General features: G+C 38.2%; 1 protein-coding gene across 2 annotated transcripts in view; it reads left to right on the top strand.

Moving 5' to 3' along the window:
• Window positions 1-26649, top strand: part of CSMD1 (CUB and Sushi multiple domains 1) — a 2003711-nt gene that overhangs the window by 1872357 nt on the left and 104705 nt on the right. For both annotated transcript variants that reach the window (XM_073336216.2, XM_073336215.2), the window contains exons 51-53: window positions 12797-12991; window positions 18304-18477; window positions 22166-22339. In XM_073336216.2, the coding sequence (XP_073192317.1) occupies window positions 12797-12991; window positions 18304-18477; window positions 22166-22339 (543 nt within the window). The remainder of the gene's footprint in view (window positions 1-12796; window positions 12992-18303; window positions 18478-22165; window positions 22340-26649) is intronic.

Raw genomic sequence — 26649 nt, 5'->3', positions numbered from 1 at the left:
GTATCTCATTAAGACCATCCTGTATGCTGAATATAAAGGGGCGAGATTAGTTCTCTGGGGAAACAGGTCTAGAGTCCACGCTGTTATCCAGGAAGAACATCAGGAACCACAATACCTGGTGTGAAGTTTTTGGCTGCAATGTGTATTATATTGATCAGGGGGTATGTTCTGAACCCTAAACAAAGTGTGTGGATTTTAAGCAGAATCAGAAAGCCACTACTCATTGTGGTGTTGAGAGCAGTGGAATGTTTTAAAAGTGAGGTATAAAGGATGGAAATGAAAAGGAAAATAGATATTGGAGTACAGAAGCAACAATAGTAGGCCCAGGCTTCAGCCCAAAACACAGTCAGAATGAAGCCTTCAAACCTGCTGTCTTCGACTGGTTTTGTGTCTTGGGTAAGAAGTATTAGCAGTGGTTCTAAGTTAAGTCTCTTTTTTTTCATGGGTGACTGATAGACTAAATGACTTGTCTCTTACACAGTAGGAGAACTGGTAGATTTAATCATTCTAAACCAGTTTTCAGATAATCTAGATAGGAGGGAGGGTGGAGACTTGGATGCACCAGGATTATTCATAAATGCTGGGCAGAAGCTGGGTAGCAGATAGAATACAACATCAAGGCTAAGCCATTGGAGAGACAACCATGGCAACCTAGATCTGAGAAGCAGTCAATTCATGGACTAAGGAACTACTCATGGAAACTGAAGAGACTTAAAGATTCCAAAGGGGGAGCCAAAAAGAATGCTTATCCAGAATCTAGTGGGAACTCTTCAGCTCCTCCTTTTGTGTATTTTGCCTGTGGAATATTCAAACAAACAAAAACAAAAAAATCCCACTTCTTTCCCATGATGTAGTGTGATAATGGGGAAATATGTGATCTCGTTAAAATCAGAGAACCTGAGGGTCCCAGAGACTGTACCACGTTTATGTGGTTGAAAGGGAAAATAACCTGCCTGGTGGACTCGATTGCACCCAAAACTTGGTGCCACAGAGAGTAATAAAATCAACTCTTCTTTAAGCCTGAGAATCCTTCCAATTTTCTGTGTCTGTGATATACTTGCCCACCATAATCCCCCTAACTCAGAGTGAAAGAGTTCTACTTACTATCTTGGCCAGTTTTAATAGGGTGATATTTTTTTCTGGGCTATAGGTATCTATCATGAGATTTGCTCCCAGCTAAAGCCGGGCAAAATTATAACAGTTTGGGGAATCTGTCTATGTACAATATATACATTCAGGTTGATATAATGATGTTGTTATGAAATTGATGTATCATGGAATGTCTCTGTAGATATAGAATCCACTATTTGCTAACAGGGCTGTAGCATATATCTACTGGATCAGGGACAATGGTCAGTCATTAGACCTTAAATATCCACCTATTCAGATGGAAACACCTTGAGACAAAAGGCTGGCTCCTACCAGGCTGGTTTACTAGGGGAATGAGATTAGCTGGCAGCAAAGCCACCTGATAGAGGTCCCCTGTTGAACCTTATCAGAAAATCATGTGACAAAGGTTGCTGGAGGCTATAAATGAGAGTCTCTTGGCAACTATTATAGAGGAAGAGAGAGAAGCAGAAGAGTTCAGCGATTCCTTGTTCTGGATGAGAAGCCATGTGCAGGAGGACAGGGATGTGGAAGGATCTTAGAGTCCTCTATGGATTCTGACTTATGCCTGAAGAACTCTTTAGAGTGGTGACGAAACTGAGGCTGGGAAATGCATTTGCATTTTTTAAATTGTTTTGTCTAAATCTGTGTATCTCTCATGTTAAGTAAAGAGGAATGGTGTTTTAGGATCCTGTGCAGTCAGTCTGTCTGTCTACTTTTACCGTCACGTTGACGTTCATCAAAACATCATATTTCCATTAAGCTGTGGTCAAAACTATGAAAATGTTTGGGAAGTTCTAGGTATATGCTGAAAACTATAAATGCTGTAGTACAGTTAATAACATTAAGGTTAAATAGCAGTCAATATCTACATTTATTTTTACAACACCCAAAATATCCTACATGCTTTACAGAATGAATAAAAAAACCTGACAGACACTGTTCAGAAAAGAGTATGAACTAATTTACCAACTTCAGTGCCATTTGTTAAAGAGAAGCATAAATATTGCATATTAAATGGCATATCTTTCTTCCAAAGGACAGTAAGCAAAGTCCAGAGGACATCTTCAGCATGAAAAATCAAACTGATAGAAACAAGAACACCAGCTGTTGTGCGGGGTGTTTTGGTCTTTCTTTTCTTTTCTTTTCTTTTCTTTTCTTTTCACTTGGGAACTGAAAATACTAAGTTAATTACCATACTTTGGGATAGTTTTTATCTATGGTAAGAAGAGTTTTAACTTGTATCTTAAAATTATAAAAGTTCACCAGATAATATCAACTTCTATCATACAAATTAGTTTAATGTGGAGATATTAATAATACATGGACACACTTGGAGGTTTTTTTCATTTGGAAAGACTCAGCCAATTTGAGGGAAATTCTCTGTACTTAATAAAACCAGTTACACCTCAAAACTGTACATGTGTGACCACTATAGGCAAGTGTTATCATCTCCACTGAACAGACTGAAAATCTGAGAAACAAAGTCAAGACTAGTGTTTCCAAGCTTGGTTGCTCATTCATTGAAAACGTGCTTATTTTCAGTTACCCTGCTTGTTAAGTGTAGAGGAATCAGAGAGAGTCTGTATAACGTGCTATTTTTTGCGATATTGCTGCTATGTGAATAAATGTATTCAGTCTCTAGAGACAGAATCATTTCAGATTTGATGAGAAGCAAACAGCACAGAAAGGTAAATGGTAAATAAAATGAGTTCATTTTACCCACAGGTTTACTAAAATGAAGGTTGAAGTCAACGCAGTACATTTTGCATAGTATCTGTAATAATGTAGTCCCTGAGGCAGATGTTCAAGACTGATTTCTTTCATTGTAATTATTTACTTAAATAGTTGTGGATCATTGAAAGACTGATTCGTGCTGGTTACATAATGAAACAAGCAAGGGTCACTGGTATTGAGATACTGGCTTTAGTTATGTGAAGGGATAACTAACAGATATCTATTGTTTTTAGAAGAAAAAAGAACTGAATGCCAATAACTAACGTGTACGAGTTACTGTACATTATATAATTATGATCTCGAACACCAGGTGAGGAGAACTCATTATATTTTGGATAGATCAAGTTACTTAGGTCTGAATCCTGCAGATGGATTCACGCAGACAGACACTTCCAGTTATACATAATTTTGTTCATGACATTTGAACACCATATAGGCTGACAGTGACACCTGCATCCCATTGATATTACTTGGATTCCACACAAGTACAAGGGTCTGGTCACATGGATCTGATTGCCATTTTACAGTCTTTGATTTTATATGCAGTGGGGCAGAGACACACTCTTTCATTTTACATGTAAAATGCACATCTGTGGTGTTCTTTCACTGTGCATGGGGCTGGGAATTGGACTGGTTTCCCTTTATGGCTGTACTCTGCCTGTTGAAGTTGTTCAGGGAGATTTCCTTTTCTGTGTTCTCCTCCTCCAAGTCCTGCTCTGTTTACCTTAATTCACCCAAAATAAAGTTACTTTAATTCTGAAAGGGAGTGTCTATACAGGGTTTTAATGCAATTTAATTACTACACTTTAAATTCACACCTTTGGTTAATGTGGATTAACTTTTCTGTGAGTGTCTCCATATAAACGAGCCCTCAGACTGAAAAAAGGAAAAACAAACAAACCCACAACTTTGGGAAACTTTTTACTCTTTATATTAGCTTTTGTCAACTCAGTTTTTAATTGTCTGCCACCATGGAAATACAAATCCCGATTCTTGCTCTGACAAGCTACAAGGAAAAATATTAAATGAAATCTCACTTCTTCTTCTTCTTAGCACATAAGCAGTGTGCCTCAGGTGGCATGTGACCAGGATTCATCATCAAATTTGGTCGGCTTGTTGGATCATTAGCTTCCCCAGCCCAGTTTGGGTAGTGACGGGGAGCGCTACATATACACTGATCCGTGCCCCCCAAATCTCACTCAGTTACATTGAATGAAACAATCTCTCCCTACTGCTATATTGAAATATTAGCAAATATGGTATTTGTATTATGTTTTATTTATAACTGATTAGTAAAAATGATTGCTAATGACTAAGGGAAAACTTTGATTAGTATTTTTTGTAGTATCTCAAAACGCCTCCAATCTTTAATATATTTAGCCTCCAACCCCTCTGTGAGATAAGGAAGTACTACAATCCTCATTTCAACAGATGAGTAACTGAGGCACAGAGGAACCACATAACTTGTCTTAAATCACACCAAGGAGGAAGTCTTTCATGCAACACAGACTTGAATCCAGATCTTCTGAATTGTAAGCTGCCACCATAACCACTGGGCTAGCCACTTTCTCCTGTTATGGCCTCCTATCTCTGTGGATTATTAAATAATTCAGCATAAAAAAATGTATAACCTTTGACTCCTTTCAGAAAATCATAGAATATCAGGGTTGGAAGGGACCTCAGGAGGTCCTGCTTAAAGCAGGACCTAATCCCCAACTAAATCATCCCAGCCAGGGCTTTGTCAAGCCTGACCTTAAAAACCTTTAAGAAAGGAGATTCCACTCCCTCCCTAGGTAACCCATTCCAGTGCTTCACCACCCTCCTAGTGAAAAAGTTTTTCCTCATATCCACCCTAAACCTCCCCCACTGAAATTTGAGACCATTACTCCTTGTTCTTTCTGCCAACTCAGATTATTTTTCCATTGATACAGGCTCCCCAGGTTTTCTCTTCTTAAGGCACTCTCTCAGTAAATGTTCAAATACCTTTGAAAATGTTAGTTTTTATTATTTGCTGAAGCCTCAGTTATTGAGACTGTAAAGAGAGGAAACGATAATTATGTAGGCTTGACAGTTTAATTTATTTTTCAGCACAAAAGAAAAAAATGCTGATATGAACATTTATATTGATGAAAGACACATTGTGATGACATTTTGGGAGTCCTTAATACATATGTCTGGATTGATTTATTTATATTTATTTTGTTTTGTTTTACTGCAAACCAGACATTTCCAAGTTTGAAGAAATTGCCCCAAGGCTTCCAATTACAGGCTATTCAAATTTTGAACACAGATATCAATTAGATTAAAAGTTGGTGTACAATAATACTGATGTGCAGATTTCTGCCAAGGAAATAGTTTTACAATCTGACTGAAAATTTTTCTAGTGACCACTGAAAGTTCACTTCATGTTATTTTCACATCTCTTCATCTTTTCCCAGTAAACCATAAAATGGCATATCCTGAAGAATGGACATTTCTATAGCTAGGTGTTATAAAAACATTGTATTCTTCGTATGTACAGTAGATCTTCTATAATGTATCTAGATTTCATATTCATATAGATTGTGTCTTCCTTAATAGACAAATATGCACCCCTTAAATTCAATAGGAGTTGATGATATATAAGCCCTGAAAGGTTATGCTCATCACTTCACAGGATGAGCCCTTTATGCTTTGTTATCATTGCTCTATCCACAATGACTCCAAGATCTCTTTCTTGAGTAGTAACAGCTAATTTAGACCCCATCATTTTATATGCATAGTTGAGATTGTTTTCCAATGTGCATTACTTTTTATTTATCAACACTGAATTTCATCTACCATTTTGTTGCCCAGTCACCCAGTTTTGATAAATCCTTTTGTAGCTCTTCACAGTCTGCCTGGGACTTAACTATCTTGAGTAGTTTTGTATCATCTTCAAATTTTGCCTCGTCACTGTTTACCTCTTTCCCTAGATCATTTCTGAATATGTTAAATAGGACGGGGCCCAATACAGACCCTTGGGGAACCCTACTATTTACCTCTCTCCATTCTGAAAACTAACTATTTTATTCCTACCATTTATTGAAAGTATACACTATTGTATTATTATAATGACTGGCAATATGTATGCCATTTCCCCCCTAAAACACTAAAGAGTGAGAGGAGTGATTTGCATTCAAATATAAATTTATTTTCTCTAATCTTTTAGGAAAGTGGAATATATATCTTCAGCATTTCACCAGGGCATCATATTTCTCATATGAGATATCATGTTGATAGATGGGGATGAATTTCTCCAATTACATTTTTACAATCCAAACTTCAAATGATATTCCCATTAATACTTTGTCACTTGCAGATATTATTTAATTATATTTCAGGAAAAGGGGCACATGCCAGGTCCAGCTAAGCTGCGGTTGGCACAGAACTCATGCTCTTCTTCAGTTCCCAGCATAATTTAGAACACACTACTTCAGGCTGCTACTAAATTCCCTCATAAGCCATAATGCTCTGAGGGCTTCCGTAAATTTTGCAAGCTAGAACAGTCTCCACTGGCTAAGGGTTTCCAGCTCACAGTACATTCTGGCAGTGATTCCTTCCAGCTATGGCCTGCCCAGGAGTAGTCTCTACGCTTGTTAGGGAATGTGTAATGGCATACAGCCAGCTGTACCCACCTCAAGGCAATCCCCATCTGCCCTTTTATACAGGCAGTTCTCCATCATCTTTGTATTGTTAAAGCAACATAAAGGGGCATGAGACAAGGAAAGGATCTGATCCAAGAAGTTTTTAAGACGGCATTCTTAACTCCCTAGAAAACTGCGGAGTGTAATTTTAAAATCTTATGAAAATGATAAATAGCACAGTTATCATAGTTTAGTACTTTGCTGGCTGCTTACTGCACAAAATTCCAAATATTCTCTACAGTGAAATGAATAGAAATGTTGCTTTTTTCTTCCATGGGAGCAGGCTGCCCTGAGGCTGCTTTAACATGGTACAGAGAGAACAGCTACACACACAGTAGCAGCAGGATCAGGGGAGTGCAAAGACCGCTTTAAGCTTTGTGCACCATCCCCAACTTGCACTCTACTTTTGGACCACACTCAAGGATCTGACCTAAAATATTGTGTCATAAAGAGACATTGTGCCACAAAATAATCAACATAACATTTTATGATATTTCACTGTGATGTTTCTCTTGAGAAGATGTCAATAAACTAAAACTGCTGAGTTGTTGCAACTTCTGGGTCACAACTCAGACATCATTGTGCAATGTCAGGATGTCACAGTACACTTATTTGCTAGCTCTCTGGAACTACAGTAGATTGAAAAGTGTCTTACTAGCTTTCCAAGGTTAAGTACCATTGCTTTATACAATATATCATCAGAAAGCTATGGCCTTTTATATTTATCTCATGCATGTTATATTATAAAAAGTATATGTGAGTGTTGATTATATATCTATCTATCTAGATAAATATAAATACAATCAAGTGTATTACTCCATTAAAATAAAATGTTAAACCCAGTCCCTATTTGTTTTTCCTTTCCTGGTTGTTTCCCAGAAACAAGGGGCGATGGATCTGGAAATATAACCTTTTTTGTAATATACCTGAATTTTAAAGGTTACTTGAAAAAAAAAATAGACCTTGTAGATAATTTTATTGTTTTAATTCTTTTTCATGGTTTCTTTGTTCTTGTTCTTTAATATTTAAGAACAACTCCTCGAAATCTGCATGCTCATTTCCTAATTTCAAACATTTTAAGTAGCAGTTTGGGCCAAACTGATAACTTTACACAAATCTACATACTACAGATATCTTTTTGAAACATGCTTGATAGTTCTAGAATTCTAAGTTATATGATGGTTTAGACAGTGGTGGCTACTGTTCTCATGTGATATATCTGTAGCAATTTATTCTGGAAGAAACATCATTTCTATTTTTCATTATCTTTCTGAACAATAATTTAATTGAATGAATTGCTGTCCTGAGATACAAATAAGACCTAAAATAAAGCATCTATTGTATTATAAATTACTAAAAACTGTTAATGTAGTTAGATGATGCATCGTCATTGTACTGGCATTTTGTTAATCAAGGACAATGCATGGTAAGCTGCACTTTCCATTTCTTTTAATCAGAGAAAACTAGTTACAGGGATAGCAGCCAAGTATCTCATGCCATTACACTTGCACATAATAATAATAATATCAAGCTCTTATAACTAGTGATTTTTCTCATTATACCCTCAGTGCATTTATCAAAATTATTTCTTGAAAAAGTAATAAAAAAGCATACAGGCATATAGGTTACTGCTTAGAACACCATGTGTAAAGAGACACTGGCAGAGAACTTGGAATGCTCTTGTCACTTATGTCAAGGCAAGCAAGGGCTGACAACCATCAATCAACTGAAGAGGAAAAATCAGTCTGCCATGAAGATCTCAAAAGGCCAGATTGTGATTGTTGAAAAGGACGAGAGACAGGAACAAGAAATTATCAAGGACTTTTTATAATTACAAACGCTTTGCAGAAGGGTGTTCAGGAGTTGTGCTTTATCAAAGCAGATGGGAAGGAGGGGAACTATGCTTTCCCTCTGCAGCAGGATCAGAAGAGATTATATTCTCCAAACTCCCACCACTCCAGACATGAGTCAAAACCTTAACGATCCAAAATGAGATGCATTGGAGAGTGCATTTTGATGGTTGTGACTCTTGAGCCTTTGTTCCTTATAGACTTTGATTCCCAATGGTCAAATGTGGCTTCTTTGAAAAACAAAATATTTAGGGGTCTTCACAGCTGACAATAGGAACCCTGTTGCAACTAGTGGAAATGATGAAGGTACATCTGGGATTGAAGGCATCAGGAATGCCCCTGGAGCCTGTGCTGAAAATGCATGGCACACAATATGAGTAAACAGTTTAAGTAAACTATGGCAAAGTTAAATAACGTAAAAGTGGATTTGATATAAGGCCTGAAAGATGGCAAAATTGATTTACAGGGAAAATATGCAAATTAAGCTATTTAGACAAACTAGTTTACACTATTTCTAGTGCTTCCTAAAGAGGAGATTAAATCAATAACCTTATTAAAATACAGGTTTGTAAATATCTTATTTTAAAAACCTAACTGAAGACCACAAAGCTGAAAACAATGAAGTCCCCAGTCCTTCCAAACTTGTGAGCATGCTTAACTTATGCATTGTGAGTCGTCCCATTCACTTCAGTGAAACTACTAACAGTATATAAAATTAAGCACATACAGTAAATAAATCTTGGAAGGACTGGGGCCTAATACAGCTAAAGGAACATGATTAATGTCCTTTTCAAAGGTTCCAGAAATAGGTTCGTTTTGAAGCTCAGTTTGGTATACTACTACTTTTTTTGTCAGTATCCCCTTTTGTGGAAGGCTGAGTATTTAGAGACAAACATATTTTATAATAAAAAGAAAAGGAGTACTTGTGGCACCTTAGAGACTAACCAATTTATTTGAGCATGAGCTTTCGTGAGCTACAGCTCACTTCATTAGATGCATGCCGTGGAAACTGCAGCAGACTTTATATATACACAGAGAATATGAAAAAATACCTCCTCCCACCCCATTGTCCAGCTGGTAATAGCTTATCTAAAGTGATCATCAGGTGGGCCATTTCCAGCACAAATCAAATAAATTGGTTAGTCTCTAAGGTGCTACAAGTACTCCTTTTCTTTTTGCGAATACAGATTAACACGGCTGTTACTCTGAAACCCATATTTTATAATGCTACAGTAGCTCCATTTCTCAGTGCTTTTTAATGGCGGTTATAGTTCAAAATGAATTCCCTGCATTTGTGTGTATACATGGATATTAGTATATGTAGATGAAATCATTTTGCTGAAATGACACCTAATCTTACTTTTAGATATGTAATTTACTATTTACTGAACTAGACTTAGTAACAAGCAGTGCTTACTCACACATTACTTCATAAAAACAAATCAATGTTGAAAGAAGACAGTTGCTTCTTTACATCTGGATGAAGTTGAAATAATCTCTGATGCAAATAGTTTCATCTGTGTAAATGACAAATGTCTGTAGTCTCTGTAATTCACAAAGGGAAGACTGAGGAATCTAATTAATTATGACACTAGAAAACCTGGGTGAGCTAAATAAAGCAACTGTTAGTTTATTTTTTATCTCCTGAATGAAGTGGAAATTAATGAATCAGAATAATTCACTGTAGAATTAAAAACTACAATACCTCAAGCAGCATTTTAGAGTCAGTTACACTTACATATAGCCATGAACTAGAGAGAGCATATCTTGTACTCTGGCAATAACATATTTGATTTCAAGTGGAAATTGCATTTTGCTGTGGCAAAATGTAAAAGTGATGTAGAAAAGTGTTTGCTGTTAGAATGGAGGTGATTTTTGTATATCTGAACTGTCAACAAAGTTTCCTACTAAAATCTGTCAGATTAAGAGTAATTATTTTGGGAGCTCATTTACATAAGGTTGAAATAGGTGAACCTCTTATCTCTAAAATGGTTTAAAATATCCCCTGTGATTGAGCTTGAATCTCTTTACTGGTGAAGATTAAGCTAAATAAGAGGCTCCCTTTCATCTTTGAAAGAACCATATTTCTCTCTAAAACCATTACTTGAAAGAGGCAGTGATGAAAATTAACCTTATGGTAGATCTAGAAAGTTACTGAATATTTATTTAAAATAATGTATATCATATGATAGACCTACATGATTTTATATTGAACATTTTGGTCATTTAATAATTTATTTATCAATTACTAGTAAACAAATAACCACTTTTTCTCAGCATCTGATTTTTGTATCTGGAAACACCTTGAGCTGCTGTTAAACAAACAAACAAATTACTAGCAGCTAAAATGGTGTTAACAGGTAGGAAGTGATCACCTAAACTGAGCAACTGCTTCCAAAAAATGTGAAATACTGTAATGGGGACGGGGAACTATAAACTTATCTCAAAATATGGATGCTTCAATTTTATTGTACAATTTGGTAACCACATTTGGATTAAACTGAAAAAGATCCAGTGTGTGTATATATACATGTCATCCCTGGTTGGAGGTATAGCCTCATATTTGCCAATCACACACGCTTTGGGTAATTTTCGCAGCTGGGAAACTATTGCATCTTTCCCATATATGCCTCCAGCAGTGTCAGTTCTGTATGTTGTAATGATTGAACCTATACCATGGGTGCATGAAGTCCTGGAAAAGACATGCTTGTAATCACGATTTACTAAAATATTCTAAACAGTTAACAATAAGTACAAACCAGAGGAAATTTACATTTTAAAAATGCATTATTTTTTAATCACAATCCAAGAATTTCACTAATCCTCTTCTCTTTTACTGTTTCTATGCACCAAACACTTGAGGGCTAAATTCCCATTTGCATTAAGTCTACTTTATACCCCCCTGGCAAAGGAAAGTAGCCTTAAAGTGGGTGTAAATGTAATTTATATCCACTTTGCGGCTCATTAACACTGTCAGGGTGGAGTAAAGTGGCCTTAGTTTAAACAAGAATCAGCCCCTTTTGTGTTTAATTACCTTTTAATTTTTTAGCACAATTTTTGGTTTCTTATGTATTTGTTTCAGATCCTTATGGCCTTTATATGAGCTATTAATAGTAATTCAATGTCCAAGTGGATTTTGTAGATGATCAGATATGATGATTGCTAAAACAGGACCTTTGGCATGTATCTTAATTTTTATGGCCAGATGCAAAGGCAAGATTTTTGTATTTTGTATTGTTTTCTTAGCTGTATTTTATATATATATATATATGGTGTGGGGGCTAAGAAGGATAAATGTTTCTTTTCACAAATGTTAGTGGCTATTGGCTTTTCCTATAGTCACAGTGTGACAAGGGCACTCACTAGTAAGTTCTGAACCCTTATTATTCTATAGCAATGTAATTTTGAAACTCAGAATCTAGGATATTGAATTTATGAGTGTTTATTTTCTTTTCTTAAAGATCTGTATATATCCACAAATATTTTAATAAAATGAAATCAGACTAAAAAGTAATCAACTTTTATATTTAGGACATGTTTTTTGAATGATGTTCATACCAGTCAAATAAATATTCTGTGAACTTTATCTTTGAACTTTAATAAATAATTTCTCAAGCCTGCTGTTAACTTTATCTCCAACTACACTATAAATTTCATGGTTCCTATGCCAGTTCACACAACATTCAGTTATAACTTGCACGAGTATCATGAAAAATGTAACACTGATGTTCTCCGTTACTTACACTAAGTCCACTATCTTCCCAAACTTGGAATAAGAGAAGCTGCAGTACTGAAATCACTGTGATGTGTCAAATGTTGATTTTTATTTAATGGCAACTGCTCCAATAATTGCTATGGTGTACTTACAGTACATTAATTTCCCAGTAATTAGGACTGAATATTTAACACTGTTCACTACAGTGTGTTTATAGGATACACCTGAAAGAATCCAGTTAGAGCCCAATAAATTTTATGTGCAATGAAATGAGACATTTTTTTAAATGTTACATTTATCAGACATTGTTGATAGAACTGGACTGTCTTTTGCATTAGATAACAAAATGCTATATCCTGAGAAGATTCCCCATTGTCTATTAAGTACTTCATCATTGTCTGCTATTCCTTATATACTCACTGAAGTCTATAATTTGATCCTTCTGTTAATTAAATTTAAATAAATCATCTTTATCTTAGAAAATGTAACTGTATATAACTATATAATTGTTCTATTGTAACTAAATTGCAATGTACTATGAACTACTAAAATCCCTTTGTATTGTGCAATGTCTGTTGCTCTTTGCTGGAACTTGTATTTTAAAAATGTTCACAGCATGCTTCATTTCACATGGAAAGCCTCCTCTCAGTAAGACCATGAGTCATTTTTTTGTGAAGTAATGTGGGGGAAAGTGCTAATATACAAGTATCCTTTCTTCACAGCTGCAATTTGCCTCAGCATTGAGACTCTGCTCTCAGAGCATGTCATCTGGAGGCTGATAGCTGGGTCATTGAATGAGTATGGAGCTCAAGTCATGCTGAGCTGCAGTCCTGGCTATTATTTAGGGGGTCAAAGACTCATACAGTGCAGATCTAATGGAACATGGAGTGGAGGTGATGAAAGGCCAAGTTGTAAGGGTAAGGAGCATTCTTGTTTACCAAATATCATGTTTTCTGATAGTATATTTGTATTTTTAGTGGGTTTTTTTATTTGCTTCATTTCTGTAATAAGATGAGACTATTTTGTTTCCCTAACATTCTGCTGATAAATTGAAAGCAAATAAATCTGATTGACTACCACTGTTTGAAATCAACTTGTGCAAACTGAGAATTTATTGAATAACCCATTTGCTTACACTGTTAAGTGTTTTAGAATTGAGATGTAATTTGTTTGTAGATCAACACTCTCAAAGCAAGGTGCCAATTTTTTTAATGAAAGTCAAAAATATGTTGTCAGAGTAGCTATATAGTTGCTCCTTTAAGTGGATGATGACCCATGCTTGACTCATGAGTTCATTTGGGAGTTCTGATCTGGGTAAACATTGCATATACAGTTTATAGACTAGTTGAGGATATTGTTGTTCCTTAAATAATTTCTGAAAGGGAATATGTGTACATGATTTTGCTTTCTGCTCTTGAATAACATATGAGGATCGCACTATTTGGGTCCATTTCATACGTTCATTACAACATATCCCTTTTACATATGGGGAGACTCACCCACATTCAAGTTCTGCTTTGTGTGGTGTGGGTCGGGGGGAAGCAGGGAAGGGTGTGTATATATCCGGGATCTAATTACAGTTCCCTGTTTCTGTGGATTGTGCTGGTCCTGACTCCAAAACCTACATATTTTAGAGCAGCCTATGGGTCTCTCTGGGACCCATATACCAGTCAATGTTCAGCAGAAGAGAGCCCTGCTACACCCCATCAGCTTCACAGCGTCCTGTTCCCTGTGCTGAGGTCAGAAGGAGAGGTAGTATGTCTGCCTTCAATCCTGTCCTCCACCTGCAGACCACACAATCTTTCAGAATCAGTTTTGTACTTTATTCTGAAAAGTATATTAATCCAAGGAAGATTTTTTTTAGAATGAGCTAATCTCCCCTCCTTTGCAAATTGAACAAACGGGAATCCCTGTGGAACCCATATGTAAAATAATTCTTGGAGCAGAAGATCTATTTCTCAATGACCGATTTCTCAGAAATAAATGAACAGAGCCACTCTAACCTATACAGCCCTGCTAGAGCCTACAGAAATGTCAATAATGCCTTGTATGCCATGTTGTTGTAGGCTTGTCAGCCCCAGGATATTAGAGAGACAAAGTGGATGAGGTAATATCTTTTTATTGGATAAACTTCTGTTGGTGAGAGAAAAAAGCTTTCAAGCTTACACAGAGCTCTTCTTTAGATCTGGGAAACTTACTCAGAGTATCACAGCTAAATACAGGATGGAACAGATTATTTAGCATAGGTAGTTAATACATATTTCACTGGACCATTCATGGTGAAGTGGCCCGGTAAACACCTCTCCAGTCATAGAAAGGAAAGGAAGAGGAAATAGAGCTTCCTAGGCAGTTAGCCCTATTTATAGCCCCTCCCACCCAGGGTCAGCAACCAATCAAACTGCACTCACCAGACACTGAGAACTGTGTTGTTCCAGACCTTCATCACATGCAGCGTGCTTAGACAGGGACAGGTGGGAACCAGTGTCCCATGCTTGCAAAGGGAAGGAATGGAGTAAAGGAAGTGTCAGCAGAAGTAGGAGCCCCTACTGAATAAAACAATATCATTGTCTAAAAAACAAAATAAAATTACATACATATATTGTGAAATAGGCTAGAAAAGCAAAGCAAGTATAGTAGCCACTAGGGCAGGGCAACTGTGTGATTTTTGGACTTTCTGTGAATGGTGGTACTGTGGTGGGTCGGACCCCTTGGGAAGTCACCTGATGTGCTGAGATACCACTGAGTCTACCTGTTCTGCCAGCATGAGCCCCCTTTAACCGGCCTTGCTGAGCCAGACTCTTAAAACCTCCTCTAATGCACACTCAGGCAGGGCCACACCCAGTTGCAGATCACTTACTCCAGCACTCAGATGTCCACCTCACTTGGAGTACAGACCCAAAGATACATTATATTTGCCTCTTCCGTCACTGTGAATTTCTTGTCCCCCCACCCCTGCAGTTAGAAATCACATAAACTGGGCTGTATTATAAACCAAAAGTAAATGTACTCACTACAACTATAACAGGTGTATTTTAAGTAGTTAAGGAGGTAGCAGACAGAACAAGGCAGATTAGTAAGAAAATAAAATAGAGCACACAAACAAACCTTCATACACTAAAGAAACTGGTTACATATAAGTTCTCACCCTAAATGTGGTTCTAATAATCTTAGAACCAGGCCAGATGCCCTTCCAGCCTGGGCCCAGTTTTTTCCACCTGTTCATTCTTAGTTGTTTCCAGCATTTATCTTGGGTGGGATAGCAGGGGAGAACTGACCACCTGGTCTCAGGTAATGTTTTAGTATCAGGTGACAAGATACTGTACTCTGTAGGGCCCTTGTAGCCATTCTTCACAGGCAGACCCACATGTTCACAGGAAGACTAAGCTCTTTTACAGTCCACTGTCCTTGTTGATGGGCTATCCACCCTGTCTGACTTTTCCATTGTTGTACCTGATGTGTTGGCAGTGTACGTCACGCAAAGTAGCATTGTTGAAATACAGATACATAGTCAATATTCCTAATTTCAGATACAGAAATTATACATGCATACAAATAGGATAATCACATTCAATAGATCATAACCTTTCCAATGATATCTCACATAAGCCATCTTGCTTAATGTATATCTCAGTTATGTCATATTCATATCATAAGCATATTTTCATAAAGGATATGGCATGACATGTCACAGGGGTGGTTTGTTTTTTCTTTAGGTTTATTTGCCGAAGAGTTCATTTTGAATAAATAAGGGTAGAAAAATAGGATAGCTCTTTCATAATTGCTATGAAATAAGGAGAATATTGATTTTTCTTTTGTAGTTAAAAAGAATAGCATTTTGAGTTCATTAACTGAAATTACACCCTTTATCTTTTGGGTAGCGACTATTACATAATCTCTAAAGCTTAGTTTTTCACCTTCTTTAATTAGAAACTGATTTTGCAGCTGGATCATCCTGGAATCCATTTTCCAGTTGCTGAAACATTTGTTGAAAAGGCCAGTTCTTCACAAACTGCCACAGTGATAAAAACCCTAGTAAGGTAATTAGAGAAGACAATAGAGAGAGTGCTCCAGATAAGATCTATTTGACAAAGAGATAAGTAATAGATGCAAAATCCTAATGGACATGTTTATGCACTCCTGATTAAAGATTTATTATTAATTTATTTGCAAGGTAAAGATGTTATTTCACCTGTAGAATTTAATGAGGGCAAACATCAGCTGCTAAAATATGTTCAGTAGTACTTTTGTATGGTGTATATAATATTAAGATCTGGAAGCATACTGAAAATTGTTCTCAGAAGACAGTGTTTATTGTGTTTTGTCACTCACATATACAGAAGATATGGTATAAAATAAAAACAACAAGGAGTCCCGTGACACCTTAAAGACTAACAGATTTATTTGGGCATAAGCTTTCGTGGGTAAAAAAACCCACTTCTTCAGATGCATGGAGTGAAAATTACAGATGCAGGCATAAACTTACTGACACATGAAGAGAAGAGAGTTACCTCACAAGTGGAGAACCAGTGTCGGCAGGGCCAATTCAATCAGGGTGGATGTAGTCCACTACCAACAATTGATGAGGAGGTGTTAATTCCAGGAGAGGCAAAGTTGCTTTTGTAGTGAACCAGCCACTACCAGTCCCTATTCAAGCCCACATTAATGGTGTTAAATTTGCAAATGAATTGTAGCTCTGCAGTTTCTCTTTGAAGTCTCTTTCTGAAATTAAATAAATAAATATAGATTCTGTTCTAGCTGTGTACACTTATGTTTTTTGAAGCAGCAGAAAGGATAGTTGAAACATAATCGTTGATGTAATTAAAGCATTTAAATCTCAATATCCATTTATATAATGTGACTTTTCTGAAGGACCCACTAGAAGTCAGGTTTGGGGATGTCTATGGCTGGAGAGGCTTAATTGGGTATATTAGTCGCACTTCATTTCTCCTTAAGGTTATGCAGGATGGCTTCTTTAACAAAATAAGATACAACTCATCAGACATGCTGATGCAATTTCAATCAGCTAGAAAAAATCAGAGGTCATTTGACAAATGTAAAGTATTGCATATATATGCATAATACAGTGCACTATATAACATTTTAGTGAACTAAATTAAAATGAGTGTGCAATGTACATATCATCATTATCCTGTATATTTATAATCAGACATCTTACAAAATTGGGCTTCTCCACAAACTAATTCAGTTATTTCTTGAATTGCAGTCAAAAGGAATCTTTACATTAAATCTGGAACATCTGATGTTCCTCAGTAGAAATTTGGGACACAATGAGCTTTGGTAATCTATTTCCTAAATGCATGTACTGGTGTGACTGACTACAATGAAATCCATTATGGGTCCTAAACTATAGCTGTCCATTATTACCAAGTTACATATAGAAGAGGAAGAGAGTACCTTAAGAATTGAGAGAGGAAATTTCCTGTCATTGAAATTTTGGTTTTGAGTAACATGTGCCTTTGAAAATAAAGAAAATGTAGAAAAGGTCTGTGCTATCCATCAGTAAAATAGAAATGGAACTAGCTAAACCAACAAAGGACTTCTTCAATTGCCATCTTATTAAATGTATATTAATGGCAACAAGGAAAGATAACAGATCAAGTTTAACTAGGTTTGACCAGTTGTCGACAGATTGAAAGATTTATCACATTTAATCGGGTAGTTTACCGTATATAACATTTATTGTAAATATCCACAGAAGATACTATATTAAGAAAATTCATCATCTGTGCTGAGTTCAATATATAAAAACCTCATGTCTTTTAACAAGCAAAATACCCACAGACCTGGGAAAGTACAGGGGGAGGCAATTCTTCCTATTCTGTACAATAGGAATCAGCAGTGTTCTGGAGTACTGCCATGATCTACCCAGAGGTGCTCAAATCTTGGATGACTAGCATTGTTCCTCACATTCCTTTTGTGCTTCAGACTATAAGGTAGATTGTGCCTATCCTCTGCACTGGTGCCCTAGAGGGGGGAAGGGATCCCTGAGCATTTCCTTAATCTGGCACACCTGTGCCAATGAAGGCATAATTTTAAACTCTTAATTTGGATTCTATACTACATCAGATTCTTAAATTTATATATATTAAGCCTATGCAAAAAACATAGATTTACAAAAGCTATAAGGAATTGTGTTATTTCTTGTATCTAAGAGATTATGAAGAGATTATTTCATATTTCAGTTTCTGTTTTATGTTTTTTCCCCTAGTTGTCTCCTGCGGTGGCCTCCCTTCTCCACCAAACGGTAATAAGATTGGAACCTTAATGGTGTATGGAGCCACTGCAATCTTCACCTGTAACACAGGGTACACACTAGTTGGATCTCATGTGAGAGAGTGCTTAGCAAATGGACTCTGGAGTGGCACTGAAACCCGATGTCTGGGTAAATATACCTAAAGTCTTTCTTTACAACTCAAATTCATTACTAGATCCTGGAAATGCAATGCTGTCAGGTGAATGTGTAATAAATACTGTAGAAAATGAAGCTGTCCTAATATGAAAAATGTGTTGTGCTGTGTATTATTTTCTTTCACTCTATTAGAATTTAGCTGTTTTTATCTAATTATGGCTAACATTTTAGAACAAAAGCCTAGGGAGTGTCCATCTCAAGGAACAAAATACTCCTTTGTTTATAAAAGGACGATTTTCTGTTTCATAAAGACAGGCATGACACAATAAATTACATTCCATCACAACTTCTCACCTGAGATATAAACAAAATGAAAAGGCATTCATAATGGAGTTGGATTCTTCTTTAATTTTTATATTGCAGTTCAATATATGGATTCCCCTGCCCCATTTTGTATTTTTTGCCCATATGAAGACTTTAGTAGAAAGGCTTTGTTCTTCCGTATTTAGAACAAGAAGAAAGTAATGGCACAATACGCATGTTCTCACATACAACCTACTTTCACTCTCTCTTCTTTTGTAATTTTTTTGGTTAAAAAAGAAAGTTGGAGAGAAAGAAATGAGAAATTCAGTGCAAAATGGACAGTATTAAAACCAACTTTTAGTAATCTTGTTAATGTTCTCTTGAAGACCATAAAAAGTACAAAAGATAAAGTAATTGTTATGTGTGTATTAAATTGATCAATAGCTCAAAAACAGCATTGTTTTATGGTGCAAATAACTGACAAAACTTTTTCCAGAGATGCTGAAGCAAATCTTTCAAGAAAACTCAGATGTGCGTCATTTCTGTTTGTGTTTGACTGACTATGTATATCTGTAGGTAAAGGGTCTTTATGTTCCTTTTTGGCAGACTCCAATATGGTGTTAAAATGAGTAAGGACCATTTATCCACAGAGAGAAATTTAATGATTTGCAATAAACTGTGATATACATGTAAATTACTATTTCTTGAATGTGTTCCCTAGGATATCAAAATGCTGCATCTATCTCCATATGTGTCTTAGTTTTATCTTTGAAGTAAACAGCATAAGAAGCAAACCAAATTATTCATAATACATACAATAGGTATCATCGAGGTGAAAGACTTCTGTATTGATTTGCTATCTATGTCACATCATAATGTTTCACGGAACACAATAACTCACCAGGATATGATTGTCAGGCACATTAAACATTCCTATTTCATCTGGGATTAAATACTAAAACTATTTTATAAGAAAACTGAAAATAGCTGTGGCATTAAATGTTAAGGCAGATAGCTTATTGATAACTGACTTCTTTGTGTAAAATTAACAAGTGGGCTAATAATAATGCTTGCCTAATTTATTTTGTATTTATAATTTGTATTTTTTTTTTCTAAATATAACAAATGTACCAAAATACACAAAGTAAGTATAGAGTTTAGGATAAAGGGAGGAAAGAGGATGCAACATATCTATTTACACATTAATCATAACCCTGTAAAATGTTAGCCCAAATTGCTCTGAATTTTTTGGGCATTCTCCTTCTGCGGAATGCCAGTCATTTGTTGGCTGTGATTTGCCTAGTTTTAGTCTTTTTTAATGTAATTTATTTATTTTTGTTTACTAAGTTTTAAATTATTTTGTCCAATTTATAAAACACTTGGTCCAAAAATAAAATCACTCAGCGCAAATTCTATAAAAATAGATCAACACTGAACTCTGCATATGAGCGCACTCTCAATTAAAGAACTCTACCTACCTTCTGCTCACCCAAATCTATTCAAAATAATGCCTCAAGCAAAAGTTTGGGTAAACTGATAGCCTTCGCAGAATGTTCTGAAGCTCAAAAAACTTGTGCTTGAGTAAGCAAGATCAAATCAAAACTGAAAAAACCTGCCCGACCCCAACCTCTTTAAACTTTGGTGTGGCTTTGGCTCAGGTATCTCAAGTGTTCTCAGTTGCTAAAGTATCATATGAGAAGACAATCAGCCTCTAAGGTAACCAGGACCCAAACTTCAGAGACCTAGGTCAAAACTAATACCTTGATCTCTATCTGGAAACACAATGAAGACAATCTGGACTGCAGAGCACGGGTTTTATATGCAATCCATAAGAACTACCTCTACATAAGAGGCCATGGTAGTACAATATGACTAAGTGCTTGAGCCTGTGCTTGACTTAGCATGTGCGTAAATCCATTGACTTTTAATTTTAGGTTAAGCATGTACATAAGAGATTTGCTTGATCAGGGCTCAGCACCACAGTTGCCAACTTTCACATGGTAAATAAGCACCCCAACTGTCACAATAAGCCAAAAATCAAGCTAATCCCATTTCAAAACAAGGCCAAAACAAGCCAGGGCCTTCTTTCAGTCTGCTCCTGCAATGTGTCCATTGCTTCTCTGGAGTCTGCCAAATAGGTCAGCTTTTGCCAATTGCGTTCTAAGGGAATTCATTACAGTCTGTCACATCTCTTCCAGCCTCACTTTGTACGTATTCAGTCTCAGTTTCTGAATGCGACCAAGCTGAAATTCTGTCCCTCTAGTACCTTCTCAAATGGTCCATATTCCCTTCTCAGATAGTCCATATATTCTTGTGTCAACACTCAGCATACCCATTGGCATTAACCAGGCCCCTTATTTTCCTGTGTGAACACATAGGAGCAGGTTACAATCTTGCCATAAAGTACACCAAAAACCTATGTTTAAGACTGTGACACAAACAAATAACAGAGAAGGCCCAATTCTCATTTACACTATGGCCTGTTTGTGCTGCTGAGGCAGAATAAGGGACCTAAAAGAGTGTAAATGTAATTTAGTGCCAGAAAAATATAAAGGGGCCTTGGTGTAAATGACTATCAGGCCCAGAGAAAATAAGTTGAAATATGACTAAGCCTCCTGTGATTGTATATTGCACCTCAATATTGAATATAACATCACATAAATATTCAAATTTTTGAAAATGGCCAGTGGTTTTGGGTGTCCATCTTGAGATAGCTGAAAAATTAGGCTCAAGAGTTATTTATCATCCATAGGCCAACAAACTAATGGGAGCTTCAGTTACCCAGCCCCTTTTAAAATCCAGCCCAAGCTGTCTCAGGTAAGGCACTCAAATGCTGAAGACCCTAAAGTCAATGTCCACACTTGAAAATGTTGGTCTTAACCTCTTGCACTTACTAAAATAGTAGGGGCCCTTTTTTAAAAAGTATCATCCACAGCATGTTACCGAACAATGACATCTCCCATTGATTTTAGTGGGAGCTGTCAGTGCTTATCATCTCTATCCATCAGAAGTTTAGGTTTGTAAGTTTAGAATTTAAGTGCTGAACTGTGAGTAACTTAGTTTCAAAAATTGACTTCCCTGTATATCAGTATATGTTCTTGGCTTGCACAAAAGAAACTCCATTTGACTTTTAACAAAGTTCTTTTAAAACTGAGGGTGTAAGTTATACAAAACATAAATACAATATTTTAACTTAAACACTTGATCCTCCGAAGTACTGAGCACTGCAATTCCTGTTGCCTTCACTGGTAGTCAAGGGAAGTGTGTATATCACAGCACCTTGCAGGATTTGGTTCTAATACCAAGCTTGTCATAAAGGTGAACGAAGCAGTAGTTTTTCCTATCAGCATCTTTTCAATATTAACAGGATTTTAATATATACGTATGTTTTATTGATTGGTTTGTTCCTTTATTCTAGCTGGGCATTGTGGTTCTCCAGATCCAATTGTAAATGGCCACATTAGTGGGGATGGCTTCAGTTACCGTGACACTGTGGTCTATCAGTGTAACCCTGGCTTTCGGCTTGTTGGTACATCTGTCAGGATTTGCCTGCAAGATCATAAGTGGTCTGGACAAACTCCTGTTTGTGTCCGTAAGTAGCATTTATTTTTCACTGAATTATTTTTTGTTGAATTGTGTTAATAATTATGAGTGGGATTTTCAAAAGTGCCTGACTCATGAATTTATTTAATAGATCAAGGCCAGAAGAGAACCATATGATCATCCAGTCTAATTTCCTGCATAGAACTGCACCCAGCAATTTCTGATCAAGCCCACAAACTCTGTTTGCACTATGGCATATCTTTTAGGGTATATCTATACATAGTGGTACAGCTGCTCTGCTGCAGTTCGTCTGGTGAAGACACTGTATGCCAACAGGAGAGAGTTCTCCCATCAGCATAAAAACCCACTTCTGGGAGCAGCAGAAGCTATGTCAGTGGGAGAAGCTCTTCTGCTGACATAGCACAGTGCACACAAATGCTTATGTCGGTGTAACTATATCACTCTGAGGGAATATTCATACCCCTGAGTGACATAAGTTTTGCCAACATAGGCTGTAGTGTAGACAAAGCCTTTAAAAGAAAGATTTACGTTTCCCTTAACTTTCAATGAGACTTGTGCTCCTACCTCTCTTAGGTACTTCTAAAATCCCATGCTTAATTACTGAAATTCTTCAGTTTTCTCATCCTCCCTGCCCCCTTTGATGATAGGTTCTCTGATACTTTCTTGAACCATAAATAATTCTTAGATTAATGTCAAGAATGGGTAATATTTCTCTGGCTATTCTTTCATTGACCTATTTTGGGGTTTTCAATTTAATAAGATTTCAGATTTTTCTTTAACTTTTGTTAGTTTTTTTTAATAGACTTTTCATTTATGTCTTAACTTTTGATATACGTTTATAACAAAAATAGGAGTATTTTCATTCCCATAAGACTAGAAAGTGGTTGCCACAGAGATTATCAATAGCATGTTCAATTAATTTTAGTATCTCTGTTTTATTGCTGAGATGTACACTACTACTGAACCATTAGATTAAAAAAAAGTTAATTTTTGATTTGTAAAAATAATATCTTCCGAAGAGTAAAATGGGACATTTTCACCAGGCCATAGCTGCTAGCAAAATCTCCCAAAAATGTCATTGTCCTTAAGTTATGTACATTCTTCAAAGGAGAATTGCCACGTATCTCCAGTGAATCTTGTAGTGTATTTATTTTACAGTGTATTAGCTGACTGCAGGGGTCAAATCTCTTTAAAGATCGTGGCTAAAACTGGGAAGGAGAAGGAGACTTCTCCCTACTACATTATTAATATAATTGCTATTATAGGTGAAGCTTGCAGCAACATTTATCTATAATTAAGATTGCCTAAGACATTCCATCACAACACAGTTTTCAGTTGATTGTAATTTTTGCCAAACTTTAACCACTCAGACAGAAATTTTCCATGCCAGAGGCCTAGCTCCAGCTCTTTTCTTTTCTTTTCTTTTCTTTTCTTTTCTTTTCTTTTCTTTTCTTTTCTTTTCTTTTCTTTTCTTTTCTTTTCTTTTCTTTTGTTGCTCTGAAAATCAACCCCAAACTTGATCAAATTACAATTTTCTGAAAAATATTGTTTCCATATGTTCATTAAAGGTTTGATAGGGCTGACAGTAAAATTCTGGGAACATTCCATCTGCACTGAGCATTCTCCAGTCCACATTACTGCGTCAACCACACTCAGCTAGCTATTTCCCCATGTTGCTCATTCCCTGTGTTTCAGCCCAGGAAGGAGCAAGACTTTTCGGCAGTTGCCCTTCCCAGGTTCCAGAGCATCCAGTGGCACCAGAAATTAGAGTAGAAAAAGCCTGTCTCTCTTGTGTTCTCAATGCTCCATTTGAATCAATGGAACCCAGTCAGCGTAGAGGAAAAGGAGCAGAAAGGAGTCATAGCTGAGGGGAAAAGGTAGAAGGGCAGATGGATGTTGTACGCTGCAAGCTTGATGAGGTGGAGGATGCTTGGTTGTGCCACTCCTGGTTGGACTGTATTTATTTATCTTGCCTCCATCTCTGCCAGCCCCATTCTCGGACCACCATTTGGTGGCCGTGATAGCCTCTCTCACCTTGGAGAGGCCGGGACCAGCCTATTGGCATTTTGATAATAGCTTACTGGAGGATGTGGGTTTTGTGGCATCCTTCCGAAAGTTTGGCTGGCCTGGCAAGGCCATGACATGCATGTTTCTCTCAAAGCAGCAGTGGTGGGATGTGGGAAGGTCCACACCCAGCTCTTTTGCCATGATTACTCCCGGGGGCCAGCTGGCAGAGAGATACAGTGATAGAGCAGCTGGAATGGCATGTCTTGAAGCTGGAGAGGCATCTGGCCACCAGCTCCGGGGATCCATCCATCTGCAGAGTGTGCTGAGAGAAGCCAGAGGAACTCCAGGCCTTTGACGAATATTGGGGTTGGGGTGCCTTCATTCAATCCTGCATCCACCTCTTTCGGAAGATGGATCGCAGCTCCCACTTCTTCTACTCCCTGGAGAAAAGGAGGGGGGCTAACAAGCACATCACCTGCCCCCTGGTGGGTGACCACATCCCCCTTACAGATCCAGTGGAGATGCGGGAGAGGACCTTCTACACTAGCCTCTTCTCCCTGGATCCAACTGATGCCTGTGGGATGGACTCCCAACGGTCAGCACAGGCAACTGGGACCAGCTGGAGCTGCCACTCATTCTGGCTCAGTTCTTGGAAACCGTTCATCCAATGCCCACCAATAAATCTCTGGGCATCAACAGAAGGACCATGTAGTTCTCCTGTGCATTCTGGGGTGCCTTTGGCCAGGACCTCGCCATCATCTTGGCCGAGTCCTTGGGGATCAGGGTTCTCCTTTGTTGTGCTAGTGGGCTGTGCTTGCTCTGCTACCCAAGATAGGGGATCTTCGTGACCTTCAGAATTGGTGCCCCATCTTGTTCCTTAGCACGGATTACAAAGTTCTAGTGAAGGTGATCTCACTGCAGCTGGGGTCTGTGCTGGAAAATGTTGTCCATCCTGACTGGTCCCAGGCTTTACCATCTTTGATCTTTATTTGGTCTGGGACATCCTCGAACTTGGGTGTAGAGATGGTCTGTCATTTGCCCACCTATCCCTGGACCAGGAGCAGGCAGTCAACAGGGTGGACAATGGTTATCTCCTGGACACTCTACGGGCTTTTAGGTTCAGGCCTGCCAAGCTATTTACTTGGTGGCCTCCTCTGTCTGGGTCAACTGAGTGAAGAGATCTGGCCTGATGGTCAGGAATGAGTGGCAGGCGAGCTCCCTACCACCTCTGCTCCAGGACATCCAGTGGAGCGTGGGTCCGCTGCTCTATCTGGCTATGCCCCTTTCTACTGTTCATCCCTCTCTGCCAGAGAACTGGCACAATTTGGAGGACAGGGTGGTTGAGCATGGATGGGACTGCTCCGGTGCCTTTCTCTGTGGGGGAGGGAGCTGGTGCTTAATCAGTTGGCCCTGTCCATGCTCTGTCACCAGCTCAACACCCTGAGCCCATCCCTGGATTCCCTGGCCTACTTTCAGAGGTTTACTCTGGACTTCTTTTGGCCAGGACAGCACTGGGTCTCTGCAGGGATTCTGAGCCTTCCCCTGGAAGAGTGGGGATAGGGCCTGCTCTGCCTCCGCAGTCAGATCCATGTCCTCTGCTTCCAGGTCCTGCAGAGACTCCTTTACAGTGCAGGTAGTCTACTGTGGAGTGCATTGGCACACACCTTCTTCCACTTCCTCTGAGGGCTCCGATAAAACTGGCAGCTCTTTTACCTCCATCCGAGGGGTCTTTTGCAAGACCTGCTCGTCTTCTACCAGGACATCCTCTGGACCTGGAAGTTGGGCCCAGTGAACAGGTCTGTGGCGGCTGCCAAGGGGTAAGATCTCCTCGTGTAGCCTCTGCTACACAACCCTGAGCTCAGTGTGCAGGTGTCAGAGTACCCCTCGGTGTGCTAGAGATTGGTCCTGGCAGGTACCACCAGGATCAGATAACTCCTAGACTATGACCAGAGGACCTGGGTGGATCCCCTGGTACTCGGCTGGTGCATACAGTTCTCCACCCCTCACCTCCCTCCCCACCCCGTGCATACTCCTGGAGATGAGGTCAGCCTTATCACCTGCCCCTTAGGCCTTCCTTGAGTGGGTCTTGGCCGCACACACTCCCACCCCTAGCCCTCTGGATCTCGTCATCGGGCCCTGGCCCTGTGAGCTCCCCCAGTCCCTCTCTCAGCATACCCTGAGCCAGCTGCATGGACCGCAACTGGTTTGTTTTCAGACTCTGCTCTGGGTACAGCTGTACACGTTCATGATCCACACTTTTCATTTCCTCACCCTCGTGTCCTGCCCTGCCACGAAGTGGCGGGACCTCCTACCATGTGTGAAGGATGAGGA

The sequence above is a fragment of the Lepidochelys kempii genome, chromosome 3 (assembly GCF_965140285.1).
Source record: "Lepidochelys kempii isolate rLepKem1 chromosome 3, rLepKem1.hap1, whole genome shotgun sequence".
Classification (NCBI taxonomy): Eukaryota; Metazoa; Chordata; order Testudines; family Cheloniidae; genus Lepidochelys; species Lepidochelys kempii.
Note: the sequence above shows the minus strand (reverse complement) of the source record. Positions and strands in the feature narration are given on the sequence as shown.